Source organism: Atractosteus spatula, chromosome 26 (assembly GCF_055471065.1).
Source record: "Atractosteus spatula isolate fAtrSpa1 chromosome 26, fAtrSpa1.hap1, whole genome shotgun sequence".
Classification (NCBI taxonomy): Eukaryota; Metazoa; Chordata; class Actinopteri; order Semionotiformes; family Lepisosteidae; genus Atractosteus; species Atractosteus spatula.
The window spans coordinates 10,063,534-10,073,901 of record NC_142731.1 but is presented as its reverse complement, the minus strand read 5'-3'; the positions used below and the strand labels follow the sequence as shown (position 1 = coordinate 10,073,901).

Below are 10,368 nucleotides of genomic sequence, written 5' to 3'. Positions count from 1 at the left end.
CCTGTGCTCTGGGAGCAGGGTCTGCTGGTCAGTGCAAGAGCTCAGCCTGTGCTCTGGGAGCAGGGTCTGCTGGTCAGTGCAAGAGCTCAGCCTGTGCCCTGGGAGCGGGGTCTGCTGGTCAGTGCAAGAGCTCAGCCTGTGCTCTGGGAGCGGGGTCCGCTCGTCAGTGTAAGAGCTCAGCCTGTGCTGCCAGTGCTGAAGAAGACAGTTCTAATACTGCATCACTCATTTAGGACCCAGAGTTGAATTGCACACAAATAATGCATTAGTGCTGCAGTTCAACACACAGAAACAAGCTACCAGTGTTTGAAAACACAACGCCACACTATGCAAATACTGCTCCCTAGTGACCAAGGATATAAAATGATTCATATTTTTCAGAACCTCTTGCGAGTCCCCCCCCTTCATGCACCAGATCAGGAAATATGAACAAGACACAGGCTGGATCGGGAACTGGAACAGACCTTGCTCATCCTTCCTCCCTTGGAGCTGTGCCTGTTTGCGCAGGACTGTGTGGAGGTATGCCTTCTTGGGCTTCGCTACACTTCCCAGACCAGCAAGGGGACCTTGACGGAGAAGACCCACCCTGCAGCGTCTCCGGCTGGGAAATTGACTGGATTACAGAAGCAATAATCCAGAAGCAAATCCCCTAATGGAATTGTGAGAAACTGTCAGCATTCATTAACCAAGGGGTCTACAGGTCATACAGCTTTGCCCTAATCTAGTGGGGCCGCAGCTTTGGGCTCTCGCTGCGACAGAGGTGCCAGTGCCCAAGCTGGACAAAGCAGAGTGGCACCAGCCTGTGCTGTGGATCTGTATGCACCCTCTGTGCCCACCTCTGCTTTCTGTCCAAGAAGTGGGCATTGGTGCTACTCAACTTCAAACCCAACCCCTCACCCCTTGAGGGGCAGGATTTCTTCAACAAACCTGGGAGGAGAGGTCTGAGGATCAAGAGGAACAGACTCAGTTTAAAGGTTTGCATTTGGCCTTCACAGTGACCCATAGCATCCCAGAGGCCAGTTACGTAACTCAAAGCCCTTTGTCTCCTGCTGTTTATATCAGGCAGTTCCTTGAACTGGGATACATCCCTAACCGCAGGGGCTGAGACAAAGCTGTTTAAAGCGATCAAGCCCTTTATTTCTTGACACGAATTACTGTACAGGATGAGAGCAAAGCTGCTCCTTCACATCCTGACAGAACCAAAGAGAGAAGGGCTCCTGTTGAAACCCGCATCAGATAAAGGATTAAATAAAAAGGTTACTGACTACAGGAGTTGTGCTTGGCAGCCTGGAACAGCTTGGACTTGCCCCCTGCTGGTCAAAACCAATAACAGACAGTGAGGCTGAAGGCTGGTGGCACCAGGACATTAAACATTTCACAGCTGGGTCTCTGTCCCTCTGTCCCCGATACATGTGGCTGTTTGCACAGCGAGTAGTTTATCATCTGCAGGACCAGACAGGCACTTACGGAAATGAAACGGATGCTTTTGAGCTTCTGGAGTGCAGCTGAATTAATACAAACTAGAAAAACATTCAATAATGCGTGTTACTTAACTCAAATACCAATGTGTCATTTTAAGTAACATTCATTTTTAACATATTCCAAAAGATCTTGCATGCAAGTAAAAACACTTGGTACTTTCTTCTATAATGGGAAATAAACTCCCTTCATAGAAAAATCATCCAGTAAGAAGATTCATTACTGAGGAGTCAGGCATAAGCCGCTTTGTCTTAACCTCTGGCTGTGAGCCAGCGACAAGGCCACAGGACCCCCAGACAGTGGGGAGAGAACCGATGAACGGAGCAGGGCTGGGGGGGGGGGGGGGGGGGGTCTGTGAAGGCAAGAGAGGTGTCCGATGGTATGGGCTTGCTCTTGGGGGGGGGGGGGGGGCATCCCTCACAACCTGGTAAACAGCCCAGGGGCCTGAGTGACTGATACACTTGGAAAGAAAACATGAACATTTGTGCACCCCTATAAAAATATTTGAGTATTGGTCATGTTTTGGCTTCAATCTGATTCATAATTCATTATCTACCATACAGCCCTACTAGGCTGTGCTCTAAAACACACTGACCCCTTCAAGGAGAAGGACGCAGGCTGGGAGTCAAAACAACAATGTACATTTATTTAAAAAAAAATAAAGCCATCAACATGGAAAACACTTAACAGGTGGGTACTGTAGCATTCAGAAAACTATTTAAAAAAATAAACAAGTTCTAAAAGCTACAAGACCATTCCTATTCAACTTTTGCACTTCTCACCAAGTGTTGCATAAAAACTTAAAACAATAAAAGATTTAAAAAGACAAATACTGCGCAGAGTTCTGTGGATTAAAAACCAGGTGATCGGTCCTTTGTCTTCCCCGGGTGGAGACACTAAGGTGCTGGACCCTCCAGCAGTGACGACACTCCCAGGGGCCTGAGGCTGACCTCCCAGTCCCCGGAGCAGCTGACCCGCCACCGCTGAAGCCCTCACAGAGGACAAGGAGCCCGTCTGGACACGCCGCGTCGCCCGGCTGGCATCGCCCCAGCAAAAAGTCCGGTTTGAAAAACGTTTCCGCACACGGAGGCCTGGGAGGAGCCGCCTCAGGGCAGGCCGGCCGCCAGGATGCTGCCCAGGAGGGCCTTGTCCTTCAGGGCGTGTTCCACGTCCTTCTCCTGCATCTTCAGGCTCACCTGCAGGAGGAGGACAGAGACGAGGCGGTTGGGACGATCCGGGGACACGCGCGATGACGGACCTCGCCCCCCCGCCCCCGGTGCCCGGTGCCCGCAGTACCTTGGTGAGCCGCGCCTCCTTGGCCTTCTTGAGCCCGAACACCCCCCGGCTCTCCAGCAGTGTGCAGAGAGACAGACACTCGCCGGGCGCCACCGCGCTCACCTGCCGCTGGCGGCACAGGCGGCTGTACACCTCGTGGAGCTGTGGAGCGGGACGGAGAGGGGCGTTACTGTGGGCACCTGCCCGCACACAAGTCTGGGGCCGAGGCCAGCCACCGGGCTCATCCAGCTTTTGGTTTAAGATCTCACTTCACTGCCCATGCGAATGGGTGGAAATGCGTCTTTGGCCTCCCCATACACAACTACAAAAACACCACTCAAAATACACATTAGTCCAGACATGCAACAATATACACACATCTCACTCTGCCTGTATTACACTACATATTCTGATAGCTTCATACAGGAAACAGACCCTTTTTTTCCCCCCCACAGCCATAGAAATTCCAAACCTTTTCCCTGAAGGAAGCAGTTTGACAACCCCTCCCACCTTCTTCATTCCCCTTTCAAAGATCAGCTGAGCTCTCTTTTGAACTGCGGTATAGTGCAGCTCTTTAAGCCGTTTCTGTGGTCAACCAATTATTTTACTGGCAATATTAACAATTCTGGCCAATTTCCCTTTATTCTTAATACTCCGGCTACCAGATCACACCGCGATACCAAATTTGAGGATGCTTTCTACTACCATTCTGTAAAGTCTTTTACAAAGTTCGTGTTCCAGTGGCCCTGGCTCCCCTTTCTGTACAGCCTCCCTCCAAGTCGTTTTAACCTCAGACAAAAACTAGCCTTCTTAAAAATGCCATTGGTATTCTCTGTCAAGTTTAAACGATCTATCAATTTTCCTAGTTGCTTGAAACACTGAATAACCTCCACAGGCTGATTAATAAGAGGGAGAGGCAGAAATCTAACATTTTACGATCACAAGTATCCAGCTCTTTGGTGTCATCAGCATTAATATGAAGCTGAACTCACACCACCTTCCCAGTTTACTCATCTGTCCACCCCTTCGCCATCATCCCCAGGAAATTAATTTACGAGGGCACTATCATCTGAGCAATGGATTAACAGAAGTTCCCTGCATTTTCCTTTCATTTGTATAGGCAGAAAATGGTAAAGGAGACAAAACAATTTCATTTAAAAATGTACTGTTTGTAAGAACCTGCTGTGGGCGATCAGTTTTATAAGCCTCCCATTAACGTCCAAACCCAACAGCCGTTCCAGTAGTAAGCTGTATTAACTTGGATGAAATGCTGAAGAATAAATCAATAAATTAAACACAGTTATGTAACAGTCACGTGTGTTATTTCGGATTGCCCGGCAGTGCCCACCTTGCCCAGCGGCAGCTCCCTGGTCTTGCCGTGCTGGCTCTGCAGCAGCAGGGCACACACCAGCAGCTTCTGCTGCAGGGGGAAGCACTCCGCCTCTCCCCCCGCCATGCGCTCCCCGTACACCTCCGACAGCACCCGGGACACCTGCGGCAGGCTGGCCCGCGGCACCCCTGCAAGAGACGCACACGAGCACGCGTCACTCTCCCACTCACAGCACAGGGCTGCGGCCCAGGTGAGAGCACAAGATTAACGTCAGCAGGGACACCCTGGACTGGCTCAGACAGCTGTGCAATGGGAGTCTGAGACCCCCCCCCCCCCGACTCTCGTACTGCTCCCACAGTGAATTTCTCCATTCAGGAGAAGATCAGATCACTTTATTGGCCATATACAATTTATTGCATTAGGAATTTGTCTTTTTGCATACCCCTGCTTGCTCTCCCTGAGACACACAGACAGGGAGAGAAGACTGGGGTCAGAGTGCAGGATCAGCCATTTATACGGCGCCCCTGGAGCAGCTGGGGTTCAGGGCCTTGCTCAGGAGCCCAATGGAGTAGGATTTGCAGGATTTGAACCAGCAACCTTCCAGCCACAGGCGCAGATCCTGAGCCACCGCTCCTGTCCCAAACTGGATAAGGCCGTCCCGATCCCATGTACCCACGCCCAACCCGAGGACAGAGGCGCAGCTCTGATCCTACCTTTCGATTCAGATGCCTTCTGGCTTCGGACGTCCGACTCCACCATCTCCACCGCTCTCCTGATGGGGGACAGAGGCAGGGGTCAGGGGTCAGCGCAGGGGCTCGACTGGGTCCGTCAGTTAACGACGAGCACCCAGAGCAAGACCCAGCCAAGCAATACTGTGGACTATCCACACACGGACCTCGTGTTACCTGAAGCATCAGGGTGTCTATGAAAAACACACACTGCACACTAAGCAACGAACAGCCCTTGAATAAGCCTGACCTATTGCTGGACATGACGCTCACAACACACCTCGGATGCTCCAGGTCAGTATGAACAGCCTGACCCGCGAGATCGACTGGGGACGCAGCCCGGCGGCTCACCTGCAGATGTCCAGAGCCTTCCGAGCGTCTCCCGACACCGCCGACACCTTCCGGGCACAGAACTGCACCGCCACTCCGTCCAGGACAGGCTCCCCGGACACCTGAGCGAGGGAGATGGGGCGGATGAAGGAGAGAGAAGCAGGGCGCTGGAGAAGAAAGAAGAGGGGCGCAGGTGCGCGTTACCTGAGCCAGCCTGTCCTGCACGATGGCGGTCAGCTCCTGGCGGCTGTAGGGAGGGAAGTTGAGCAGCAGGGGGCGGCAGTGGGGCCGAGCCTGGAGTCTGGGCAGGATACGATCCGTCAGGTCCAGGGCATTGGCAATACCTGCAGGGAGGATGAGGAGAAAGGGCTTGAGCTTCGTTCGGAAGAGGTGAAGGCGACCCTTGCTCCCGACAGCGCCGCAGTGCGAGGCTCACCGATGAGACAGAGGCGCGAGCCGGCCAGCCAAGGCCACTCGAAGATGGTGTAGAGGACATCCTGGGCCTTGCTGTCCAGCTGGTCCATCTCGTCCAGAACGAGCAGGCTGGGGAGAGACAGAGGAGGGTCAGGACCACAGCCACCCCACTCAACCCGCAGGCACGCGCGCCGGCAGGCAGACACTCACACCATGGGCCCGGGGTGGGTGACGAGCTTCTCCAGCCGTCGGTCCGAGTCCTTGGGCTGGGATCGGCCCCCCGCAGCCCCCAGCCGCTCGGCCACCAGGGCGAAGACAGCCTGAGAGCTGCGCAGAGTCATGCAGTTTATAAAAACACACTGGGCGCCCTGCAGCTCCTCCTGCAGAGAGAGAGAGATTCACAGCTCCGTCAGCACAGACAGAGGAACAGGCGATGGAGAAACAGAGAATATCTAGATCCGAGGGCCAGGAACCAGCAGACACTTCCTCCAGAGTGAGCATCCAAGTAAGCAGTTAACCTCTTTATTTTTGTACACAATAACAGGATGCTGCTTAAGGTCTTTCACAGTTAATGACTCACTTCAACAAAGGCTCTGATTAAAAGAATAGAGCCAAGACACAAGTAACAGTTATCCAGGCCCAGATTGGAACAGAGACACTGAGGTCCCACAGGAAGCGAGTCTGACACCCCTGCAGTATAAGGAGGAAGAGGAAAGACCTCAGCCCCCCGCCCAGCCCTGGGGAGGAGAAGCGTGAGCCACTGACCCGACAGTCCTGCAGGGTGCGGGTCAGGCAGGCCGTCTTGCCCGTGCCCGGAGCTCCCGAGATGTACAGGCTGCCCGGGCGCCGACCTTTGACCCTCTCGCACAGGAAGGAGCGGATGACGGCACTCTCTCGGTCCCGGGACAGCAGCCTCTCCGGCAGGGAGGTGTGCAGAGCCTGCTTCACCTGCTGGAAGCGGGAATCTGCAGGAGGGGGGGCAGACAGTGAGCACGGGCAGCACACCCGAGAGGCGGCGAGAGGAAAGGCGGCGGGCGGAGGAAACTCACTCTCGTCGGCAAAGAGCCGCACCACAGGGGGGCGCCTCTCTCCCTGGGCTCCAGCGGGCAAGCTGCCCGGCGTCTCCTGCCTGCAGCGGAACGGGGAGCGCGCGGCTGTCGGGGTGGTGCAGGCCCGTTGGGGGGTCCCGAGTTTCGGGGAGCTCGGCGCCTCAGAGGGGCAGCTGGGAGCAGCCGGCTTGACCGGAGAGGGCGCGTCCCGGCACGGCGCGTTCTCGTCGAAGCTCAGCCTGCGCGACCCGCGCGCGGGGGAGGGGTCCTTCAGCCGGCTCTGCTTCGGGGGGGATCCCAGGACCCCCGGGGGCAGGTTGCACCCGTTCTCGTCTCCTGCCCAGGGAAGACCCCCAAAGAAAGCATCAGCACCTGCCCAAACCCTTCGGCTTCCCACTAGTGGGCCACCTGGCAGCAAAGCAACACCTGCCATCTGTTAATAAGTTTGAAAATACCCGTCGCTCCACTGGCTAGAGCCTGGCGCTCAGCTTCAATCTGACGATTCAGCTACAAACAAGAAGCACTTTAAACGGATTTTATCAATCCATCCCTTTTCTCTTCCAATCCAGGGCAGCCGGAGCCTGTCCCAGCAAGCAACGGGCACAAGGCCCACCCTGGCAGGGGAGCCAGTCTGTTGGAGGGCACACACACAGACGCGCGCACACACACACAGACGCGCGCACCAGGGCACATTTTCCCAGGAGCCAGTTAACCCCCCAGCATGTCTCTGGACTCTAGGAGAAGGAAACCTGTAGAAACATGGGGAGAACATACAAACTCCACACAGACAGCAGCCCAGGACCACAGCTGAACTCGGGGTGCTTACTCCAGTGCTGCAAGGCAACAATGCTGACCACTGCAACACCATGCTCCTTAAGAATCAGAATTCATGCAAAAATATATATAGGGGGTACAGTTTTCAATGTGTTGCAAGTAAATCATGCTCCATTTTAACAAGAACTTACAGCGACACCACCAGCTGCTAAACCCAGCGATTCTGACTAACCCTGCAGCTGGGCAGCGCAGAGACCTGGCGCCCCAGCGGGAAACACGGCGATCAAGGGGACCTTACCCAGGCGTTTCCTCGGGCTGAGCGGCAGCACGGCCCCGCTGGGCGAGGGCTCGGCTCGGGCGACAGGCTGGCCCTTGGCCGCAGCTGCCCTGGAGGACTTCCTGCGGGGGTACTGGAGTGTGGGCTGGCTGCGAGACCTGGTGGTGGGCATCTGCAACACAGAGACATCTCAGTCTGAGATGGAGCAGCCTTCAGCGCGAGACTGAGTCTTCAGAGCAGAACCAGGACAGGAAGTGACAAGCTAGCACCTTTACAGCAGTCCTGGTGCACCACACACCTGCTGCTTTTCATTCCAGCCCACTTTTATTAGATCACTGATGCCTTACTTGAGCTAAGAAGGTGCTTCAATTGAATATTTACATTTCGTTTCCAGTCACAAGTCTGGGTTTTTACTTCACTTACAAAATACAACAGTTAAATCACCAGCATGTTTAAGAACTGGGGGAAAAACTAGGGCAAAATAATCTTATTAGTAGTACGTCAGTGAAGGGGCTCGGCTGGATCAGAACCAGCAGGTGGGGGGGAGGGTTCACCAGGCCTAGGAACCCCTGCTCAACACTGACGTCATTCATGCTCGACGCCAGGTTACGGCGTAACAGTGGCGCGTCTTACTTCTACAACAATAGGTTCCCGCGTCTGAAGTATCTTTAAGAAACTAAATCCTTATTGTTCCCTTTTCCTCACTGACTGTCCTGAATCTCGTGGGAAAATTACGTTCACAGGCGATGAAACTGGTTTCACAGTTAAATTTCACTCGGCCCGAGTGACACGACTCTCGCTCGCGTCTCTCCAGGGCCCGTTAGCCCTTGTCCGGCCCCCTGCATCGCCGCAAACAGACTACAGTGTCGACGACACACAGGCCCTAACCTCGTTAGAAATCGCGCCTGAAGAGTTTAGACCCTAACAAACCCAGGGTTAGCGGGGGATCTGCGCGGCTGCTGGCGAATGTGCTAGATCATCAATACCCAATCCAAACAGCAGCTTACCACGCAAACTGGACTGCGGGTTTTGCAGTGTGGAGCTTTACAGCCTTCAAATAGCAACGCTATAAAGGTCATTCCGACTGCAAACGGGGAAACTCCAAGTTTTGTAAATGATTTCAGAGAGCGATCCTTGTGCAGAAGGGCGCGGGAGTTGCACCGGCCGGCCTGCGGTCGTGGCGCCATGTCCCGGAGACTCCCGGCGCCCACGTGTGTTTACAGGAGAAAACCCGTGGGACCCGAACAAATACTGAGCAGAAAAGCGGAATAACTCCGGAGAAAGTCAGTTCAGTCAACCTGTCGTACCTTCCTTTCTCTGTCAACCCTGTTGTCTGTGAAAACAGCGAAGACGGGCTCCCGCGGTTATTGGCGTCCACGGCCAGCAGCACTCACAAACATTCTCGCTTGCAGTTTTTAATCGCTACACAGCGCCCAATTCCTAACAAGTTTCCAAGCGAACGGTTGGGACTCCGACAGGATCAGTGTCTGTACTGGCACTGTGATGCTGTATGAAACTGTAATCATTTGTAATCGCTGCTAATTAATTAGTTGGCGCCATACAAAATGACCATTTAATTAAGCAAGACCCTAAGAAAAGACAAAAGACGAAGAGATCACACATATACGTAGTACTATAATTTCCACTTACCTTACAATATCGGTCAATTTAATCTCCTGGGAACCCTTTTAAAGGACTGTCTTGTGTCCTGTTGCAAACTCTGAGATACAGGAACGATTAGCGCCAAAATCTTCCAAAGCCTCCTAACTCCTCCCGCTTTGGACTCGGGAACGCCTCCTCTCAACCCTCATTGGGCAGCCTCAGGCTTCGTCCGCACTTTCCACTTTCTCATTGGTGGGAATCCAGCAAACTACCGCCCCCTGCACTACGCCCTCCTTCCACTGTGAACCAACGAGAGTCTCCACAGAGACCCACGGGAAAACACACCGAGCAGCCCGTCTCCTCGTCTGATTGGATAGTGAGGCAGTTACGTCCTGCGATTGAAGGAGCGCCGCAGGCTTGATTGGTCAACTGCATCGGCGACCCGCCTACAAAACCCAGGCTGTTTACACAGCGCCCTGCTATTGGCTACCGCTTGTTATGATGCGCTGTTAGATGTACAGGCAGTGGCGGGAGATTTGGCAAAGGGGTCATTTTCGCGGCATGAATTAAAATAAGAGGATAGGCGCGTTTTCCTGTCTGCATGTTTAATACGGTCAGTTATATTTTTTAATACAGTATCTGCAACATAAACTTCATTTTGACTAGCAATGAAGGAAGTCGCATTAATGAAGGGATGCAAAGGAACAAGTAACAGGTTTATTCCATGCTGAAAAGAGAAGAAAGAAAACACAACGTTTCGGCCGTGGAGCCTTCTTCAGGTGTCAGGCCGACACCTGAGGCTGAGCCTCACACCCGAAGAAGGCTCCACGGCCGAAACGTTGCGTTTTCTTTCTTCTCTTTTCAGCGTGGAATAAACCTGTTACTTGTTCCTTTGCAGCCTACACATGCTGACGCAGCTGCCCACCTGAACTACGCAGTGAAGGGATTACAATCCTGCGGCGCACGCCGGCCGCGTTTAAAAGGCTCTCAAGTTGTCATGAACCCGTCTTCCGAAATTTGCTCCAATGAGCCCTTAACCTTTAATCTATTTGTCACACGCTGGTTTCTTACCTTCAGCAATAATCGCTTCTTTTTCACAATGTGCAGTAA

The 10,368-nt window shown here is 53.5% G+C and overlaps 1 protein-coding gene across 1 annotated transcript; it reads right to left on the bottom strand.

The window, feature by feature from the left end:
- Window positions 1-2,098: 2,098 nt before the first annotated feature.
- cdc6 (cell division cycle 6 homolog (S. cerevisiae)) lies at window positions 2,099-9,388 on the bottom strand. Its single transcript, XM_088906394.1, has 12 exons — window positions 9,307-9,388; window positions 7,678-7,828; window positions 6,606-6,941; window positions 6,322-6,521; window positions 5,767-5,936; window positions 5,579-5,685; window positions 5,347-5,486; window positions 5,164-5,264; window positions 4,798-4,856; window positions 4,103-4,272; window positions 2,776-2,916; window positions 2,099-2,675 (listed from the first exon to the last, which is right to left on the bottom strand). The coding sequence occupies exons 2-12, from the start codon at window positions 7,826-7,828 to the stop codon at window positions 2,586-2,588; spliced, it is 1,665 nt and encodes a 554-aa protein (XP_088762520.1). The 5' UTR covers window positions 9,307-9,388; the 3' UTR covers window positions 2,099-2,585.
- Between the last annotated feature and the right edge of the window lie 980 nt (window positions 9,389-10,368).

What these genes read in the sequence shown, in the direction of transcription:
- cdc6 (XM_088906394.1), bottom strand. Translation starts at nt 7,828, where the DNA reads ATGCCCACCACCAGGTCTCGCAGCCAGCCCACACTCCAGTACCCCCGC. An exon ending in GCGGCTCTTTGCCGACGAGA is followed by an intron (nt 6,522 to 6,605) that starts GTGAGTTTCCTC and finishes CCCCTCCTGCAG; the next exon opens with ATTCCCGCTTCCAGCAGGTG. An exon ending in CTCGCGCCTCTGTCTCATCG is followed by an intron (nt 5,487 to 5,578) that starts GTGAGCCTCGCA and finishes TCCTCCCTGCAG; the next exon opens with GTATTGCCAATGCCCTGGAC.